General features: G+C 34.5%; 1 protein-coding gene across 2 annotated transcripts; it reads left to right on the forward strand.

Moving 5' to 3' along the window:
• The first annotated feature begins 1,111 nt into the window (after positions 1-1,111).
• On the forward strand, positions 1,112-4,130 carry LOC108337488 (trifunctional UDP-glucose 4,6-dehydratase/UDP-4-keto-6-deoxy-D-glucose 3,5-epimerase/UDP-4-keto-L-rhamnose-reductase RHM1). 2 transcript variants are annotated; one of them, XM_017574021.2, is made up of 3 exons: positions 1,112-1,364; positions 1,696-3,285; positions 3,547-4,130. In XM_017574021.2, exons 2-3 carry the CDS (start codon positions 1,741-1,743, stop codon positions 3,988-3,990), a joined length of 1,989 nt encoding a protein of 662 aa, XP_017429510.1. In that variant the 5' UTR covers positions 1,112-1,364; positions 1,696-1,740; the 3' UTR covers positions 3,991-4,130. The 2 variants fall into 2 exon arrangements, with proteins under 2 accessions (XP_017429510.1, XP_017429511.1); XM_017574022.2 differs by having other exon boundaries at positions 1,112-3,285.
• The last annotated feature ends 3,591 nt before the right edge of the window (positions 4,131-7,721 follow it).

The following is a 7,721-nucleotide window of genomic DNA, read 5'->3' on the forward strand; positions in this document are numbered from 1 at the left end:
CCCGGGTGCAAAAATGTCGTAGCTACACAGAATTCATACAGTCCGGACAGTCAGAGTAAAGTGGTCGGTCATTGCATGCATTGATGTATGATTATGTTTGAAAATGTATGATTGGTTGTTGCATGATTGACTATTGAATTATATTAGATTTATGTGAAATATATGTTTTACTAAATTAATTAAATTACATAAGCTTACCCTATTTCCTGTCTTGTCTGTATTGTCCGTTCGACCGTCATTTCCTGTTGCAATGATCATCCAGTGGATGTGAGCAGAAGGGGAAGAGTGTCTACTGGAAGAGGCTCTAGAAGAAGTGAAAGTAAAAGCTGAACCATAGGATCGTTCGGTCGTTACAATTAGTTCTATTTTGGTATAACCGTTGGGTGTATGTTTAGTTTTGGAACCGTTAGGTTTAGTTTGTTGTTTTGAAAAGTTTAAATTCTGAAATACTGTTGTAAGGCCGTTCGGCAAAAAACGTACCTCTTCTCTTTCAGAACTGAACTGTAATATTGTTAATTGTGAATATTCTATGGTATGGTTTTATACTGTATTTTTGGAATGTTACATATAAAAATATATATAAGTTTTTCAATATTTTATGTACTAAAATTAATGCTATTTATTTAATATTATTTACACATAATGTATTTGTAAATTATCATTAAAATTAATTATTTTTTACATTTCTTAAATGAAAATCTGTATTTTAATATTTTTATGTTTAAAATAAATTAGTCCAAATTAAATTATTTTTAAATAAATTTTTTTTTATCAATCTATGATTCTAGAGTGAAACAATTAATTTTAACTAAGTTGAAAATTTCATATTTTTATCAACTAATTTTTAACTTGAAACTCTTTAAAATTAACAAAATTATCAAACAACTGCTGCTTTATTTTTGAAACTCTTATTATAAGTTATAACTTCAAAAACCTTGAGTTTATGACATATCCAATTGAAGTAATCATTCGTAAACCTACTTGGGTTGATCTAATGGTAGGAATTAAAGTAATTTGCTCAAAGTTTTATGTTAAAATTTTATTGCGATTAATATATATATATATATATAAATGAACTTGGAATGGTTAAATTTGAACTGAACTGATTACGCTTTATTCTCAAGTCCTAAATCATATGTTAGAACTTTTTTTATGATAATCACTGAATGAGACACGTTTCAATCAGTTGTAAAATGCACTTTAACAATTCTAAAATTAAGGTTGTGGTCATGGAGATCAAGAAGTGTGAGGTAACCAATTGCAGACCAAAATTAAGGTTCTAACAATTTTCGGATCATAGTCCACGTTTGTGAGAATTATAACCTCTGGAGGAACATGAAGACAACCAATTAATCTCCAACAGAGTACTATTTTCTCTCTCCTCTTTTTTTATCATTGCACTCTAATTGCTTCCATTTCTCTCAACCATACCTTTATCAAACCATAAAACTTATTGTAAGTAAAAAGCATATCTGCTCCTTCCTCAAGACATCACAATCATTAGCAACAAAATTTACCCTTTGTCTTATGTCCAATGTGTCTCTGGGATAATTCTCAAACTGTGTGATATGCATTATTTCTTGTGATATGTGATTTTGTTATCTGTCAATTTGGATTGCCAATACCATATTCATTTCTAGAGGTTAAGCTTATTTTTCCCCTTTTCTTGAGATTGATCCTTGTTCTTTTTTTCAGTAACAGAACATTGTAGATAGGAAACCATATACGTAAAGAAGAAAAATGTCATCAAAGACAACCATGTATGAGCCAAAAAACATCCTCATAACTGGAGCTGCTGGTTTCATAGCCTCGCATGTCACTACCAAGCTAATCAACAAGTACCCTAGCTACAAGATTGTAGCTCTTGATAAAGTAGACTACTGCTCCACTGTGAGGAATTTGAGGTCATGTATTTCATCACCAAACTTCAAATTTGTTAGGGGTGATATAGCTACTGCAGATATGGTGAATCATATTTTGATAGAAGAGAAAATAGACACCATTATGCATTTTGCTGCTCAAACTCATGTGGACAATTCATTTGGGAACTCCATGGAATTCACCTACAATAATATCTATGGCACTCATGTGCTTCTTGAAGCTTGCAGGGTCACCAATTATGTCAAAAGGTTCATTCATGTCAGCACAGATGAGGTCTATGGTGAAACAGACTTAGAGGATAATATTGGAAACCATGAGACATCTCAGCTTCTACCCACCAATCCTTACTCTGCAACAAAAGCAGGAGCAGAAATGTTGGTCATGGCCTACCACAGGTCTTATGGTCTTCCAGTTATAACTTCCAGAGGCAATAATGTGTATGGTCCCAACCAATACCCAGAAAAGCTTGTTCCTAAGTTCATCCTTCTTGCCATGAGGGGTGAGAAATTGCCAATCCATGGAGATGGATCAAATGTGAGGAGCTACCTCCACTGTGCAGATGTAGCAGAAGCTTTTGATGTCATACTCCACAGAGGAGAGATTGGCCAAATTTACAACATTGGCACCAAGAAAGAAAGGAGTGTGTTAGATGTTGCAGAGGATATATGCAAACTCTTTAAATTGAATCCTAAAGATGTTATTGAGTTTGTTCAAGATAGGCCTTTCAATGATAAGAGATATTTTCTTGATGATCAAAAGCTCAAACAACTTGGTTGGGAGGAGAGAATTTCCTGGGAGGAAGGACTCAAGAGAACAATTGACTGGTACCAAGAGAATCCTGATTGGTGGGGTGATGTTTCCACTGCTTTAAACCCTCATCCACGTTTCTCAGCCATCAATCTCTCTGATGAGGCTCAATGGTCCTTTCAATATGGATTCTGTAGGCTTGCAAGGTCATTTACCGACATTCGAGGAAGAAACACTTCAGGATTCAAGTTTTTGATATATGGGAGGACTGGTTGGATTGGGGGTTTGTTGGGAAAGCTTTGTGATGAGGACAGAATTGATTGGGAATATGGGAGAGGGAGATTGCAAGATAGAAAATCACTTGAGGAGGACATAAGAAGCGTAAAGCCAACCCATGTGTTGAATGCAGCTGGTGTTACAGGAAGGCCTAATGTTGATTGGTGTGAATCACACAAGGTTGAAACTATAAGGACTAATGTTGTAGGCACTTTAACACTGGCTGATGTTTGCAAGGAACAAAACTTATATATGATGAATTTTGCAACTGGTTGCATATTTGAGTATGACAAGGACCACCCTCTAGGATCAGGCATTGGGTTCAAGGAAGAGGACAAACCAAATTTCATAGGCTCCTTCTATTCCAAGACCAAGGCCATGGTAATATCTATAAATTTCTGTCATCTTCTTTGTAGTATAGTACCACACTCTTTCTGTTTTTTCACAAATGCCAGAACAATATTTGGCATGGTATAGTCTGCTACTAACAAAGAAGAACATAACCAGCTATTATTCATTAAGATTTTGACTGGATGCACTTTTCTACAAGTGTTATTGAAAGAGTTTAACTGACAGTACATAATGCATATAGTTTGATGCCATGTTAATCATGTTTTAAGCATATGACATTAATGCATGCAGGTGGAGGACCTTCTAAGAAACTACGCAAATGTCTGCACATTGAGAGTTAGAATGCCAATATCCTCTGATCTTAGCAATCCAAGAAACTTCATCACAAAGATTTCTCGTTACAATAAAGTGGTAAACATACCTAACAGCATGACAGTACTAGATGAACTCTTACCCATATCCATTGAAATGGCTAAGAGGAACTTAAGAGGGATTTGGAACTTCACCAACCCAGGGGTGATTAGCCACAATCAGATATTAGAATTGTATAGGGATTACATAGATCCACAGTTTAAATGGGAGAATTTTGATTTGGAAGAACAAGCAAAGGTAATAGTTGCTCCAAGGAGTAACAATGAAATGGATGCTTCCAAGCTCAAAAAAGAGTTCCCAGAATTGTTGTCCATCAGAGATTCCATTATCAAGTTTGTCTTTGAGCCTAACAAGAAAACTTGAAGATGTTAAAGATTTTGCTCTTTTGAAATACCATTGGATCTGAATTTTCATGTGGAAGACTGATTGTAAGAATTCAAACATAGGGTCGAGTGTTCTTGTTCTTTTATGTAGTCACCATATTATATGAAACATTTTGCACTTTAGCAGTTTGTCTTAAGAAAATTATTGGCATTTTACCAATTTTGGTTCAGGAATGCATTAAAAGTGGTTAAAGAGTAAATAAATGTGACTGTATATATTGATGTAGCTAAAATTAATTATTTCATGGAAGGAAATTAACTGACATTAAATATTATAATAATCTCATAACACTATTAATCATTTGTTAAGTAAAGTTAATCATTGTTAGACACAGCAATATTCTCACGACATTAAAGATAATTGTATAAGATTACATTTATTTATGAATTAGATGAAATTATGAATTCAAACTTTCAAACCTATTACGTGTAAACAAATTCATAATTACTATTGTAGTAGAGCCTTTTTATAACTGTTAAAATGGATGAAGTAGAATATTTATTCATTTAGTTTTAGGCAGAAGGTGAGACAGCAATCAAAACATTTTCCGGAAAGATAATTGATCATGAACATTTTTAAAACTATCCCACCTAGTTAATGGGAATTCAGAAAAACAAAAACACATAGTCCAATGACGACAACTTCTACTAAACATGTTTGTGCAGTTGATATAACATCAATAACTCCATAAAAGTGCCATCACATTCTCTTTTCATTATTCATAATCTTGACTTCAGTAAAGTATGTACTTCAATAAAGGCTTTGAGCGATTCAATCACAGCCATCGCTACCCCAAACCACAAATATAATTATCATTATCAGCATCATGATTTTGGCTACAAAGGTAGCGACTCACCATAACCATGCAAATGGTGGTCCAGCAAGGACTAAAATTACTGGCATTACTACCAGCAATATTAAGTCGATTAAGGAGCTTAGGTGTACTCACTCTACGATTTGTCTAACTTTACTACCAGTAATTGTTGGAACAAGCTATAAATTTATTATCTTCCTTTACTACAAGAAAAACTTTACTACATGGTCAAAGGAATTAGCTTATGCTGATACATCTATTCTTTGCCTTTACTACCAATACTCCATACTATGTACAATCCAATTGATTCCTCATTAAAAAGACATACTCAACAGCAGCAAGCAGTTTGTATTATCAACTTGATTTTGCCAAATCGTCTAACCTATTGGATTTGAAGATTATCTTCAATTTCGAATAATTGTAACATTGTGCACATTATTCAATAATCCAAACAAGTAGAACGGATAATTAATATCTAGACTAGAGCAGCAATAGTGAGCACAAAATATCAGCACAATTTGCATGAAGCTCGATCATATCCACAACGAATGAATCACAAAACTACACGAATCCCATAAAGAAACACAAACACAACTCACGAACTGGCGAAGGCCAGGTACAAGATGAAGACAAACTGGTGAGAGCAAGGTAACCGCAACCACGAAAAGTGAATGACAACCACCGATCGCAAACTGAGAAACACGAAATGTGAGCAAGATCAGGATTTAAAGAGGAAAGTTTACACCTGGAGAAGAGATATGGAGAAGAGATAGAGTTCGGAGTAAGAGAAGAGACTCTGAAGCTCTAAAAAAACTGGCGCAAAATTCTGATCCACGTTTACTGTATGGGTTAAAATCGATATAGTAATTTATTAAGATGATTTTGAACTACATATTAAATATTTATTATGTTATTTTTAATTCCACTCAACATAAACATAATAAGTTACGTTTATTACACAAATATAATCACTCTATTTTCTATGACATGATAAAAGTAATAACTATTGAGTTGAGACTATTTATAACTATTAATAAAGAATTGTTTGATAAATGTTTCTTAATTACATATTTTATTATTTATTGTTTTTATCAGTATAAAATATTTTAGAGTTAAATATATTTTTCGTTTCTAAACTAGCGATTTTGAGTTAGTCCCTATTAGAAAGGTTTGTTTTTTTGTCCTTTTAGTTTTGAAACTCTTATTTATAGTCCTTAAAAGTGAACGACGTTAACTTTTCTTTGACGTGGCAAACACCGAACCACGTCACTTTTCCTTTTTCTGAAATGTGTCATCCTTCTTTCATGCATCATTGACTTTTAAATGTTTGATTCTTTGACTGTCAAATGAAAGGTTACCACGTGACAATTTTTTCTTAAAATTAGGGTTTGGTGAAGATGGAGGTTTTTTTGGCAAGCTCCACGGTGGTTTGGTTCAGATGTTTGAGGTTAGGCGATTGGAAGAACTCGATCTGGGTCATCTTGGTATTGTGCCAATTTGGGATGCTAGCATGTGTGTGGCCGCTGCCCTCTGGCGGCATCATGAGGTGTGCATCATCTCCTTCCTCGCCCCATCGGAAATCGCCACATTGGCCTACACCTCCAAGCAATTGGGTTCTCTCTACGCCCATGACTCTAAGTTGTGGTTCAATATGTGCTAGCGCAGATGGGGTTCCAAGACCCGCATCACGCAATGGGGCAATGCCAAGGGCACAATATTTTTTTTTCTGGTTCAAAACCTCTTCTTTGTAATTGACATGACTTCAAGCAATAAAACCAAGTCTGGTGAAGGAACCAACACCCAAGGAAGAGAAAGAAAAAACCTCACCTTTTTATTGTTTTGGAAGTGACAATCTTCTTCCTAACAGCAAACTTTGGATCCTTTTTAGCTTTACCCATTATCAGAGAAAGGGCTAGATTATTCAAAACCCTGGCCAGAAACATAAATCAATTCTGATATTAGTCAAACTCTCAAATATCAACCTCCAAACCCCAATTATCCCATTTTATTAAGTTCTACAAAAAATGAATTTAAATATCACAAGTAAATATAGGGAATACAATACAACATAGTTAGTTTCAAAGTATTTCAACAAGCTGAATGAATCCACTTCAGAAAACAGAAAACTGTGTTCACAATGAGGATTTTGATGAAACAGGTGCAGTACTGAAATCGAAAAGGAAATAATCTAACTACAAACAAGAATGACCTCCAAAGTTAGGCGAGAAAGCAAAATTTCTAGGGCATGAGTCTCGCAGGTTCGCCGTCAAGGTTTTGAATAGAATGGCGGCACAAGGTTATGGAAGATGGAAAATTGTTCCTGGGAGTAGTATTCATAGATGGCAGGGGTAAGGTTCTTCTCATCCAACCAGCGCTTGTAGACTCTACCAAACCCACCTTCACCCAGCAATGTGTCGCCCTTGAAACTCTTGACCGCAGATTTTAGGTCCTCGAAACTGAACTCCTTCAAGTTGGGCCGTTCCAGAATCTGGCCGTTAGGAGAACAAAATGGAAGAGACCCTTCGCTGATCTAAAAAATGAAACAATCAACGTGGCACATAATAACGAGGGAATGTGACATCACACATGGCTCGTTGTTTGCCACATCAAAGAAAAGTTAACGTCGTTCAATTTTAAGACTAAACATAAGAGTTTCAAAACTAAGAGGACTAAAAAAAATAAACCTTTCGAATAGGGACTAAACCCAAAACTGTTTGATAGTTTAGGAATTAAAAACATATTTAACCCAATATTTTATTAATTATTCTTTAAGAATATACTTCTTATCAATTTAATAATATTTTTTGTTTTGATAATAATTACAAGAATTAATTTTTATTTATTATCATAATAATCATTGTTAAATTTTACCAAGATGGTAGTTTTGTTATGAAAA

This window comes from Vigna angularis, chromosome 7 (assembly GCF_016808095.1).
Source record: "Vigna angularis cultivar LongXiaoDou No.4 chromosome 7, ASM1680809v1, whole genome shotgun sequence".
In the NCBI taxonomy this organism is placed as follows: Eukaryota; Viridiplantae; Streptophyta; class Magnoliopsida; order Fabales; family Fabaceae; genus Vigna; species Vigna angularis.

Bases quoted from the DNA above. Each gene is read 5' to 3' on its own strand.
- LOC108337488 (XM_017574022.2), top strand. From the start codon at position 1,741: ATGTCATCAAAGACAACCATGTATGAGCCAAAAAACATCCTCATAACT. The intron at 3,286-3,546 runs GTAATATCTATA...TAATGCATGCAG, and splicing joins ATTCCAAGACCAAGGCCATG to GTGGAGGACCTTCTAAGAAA.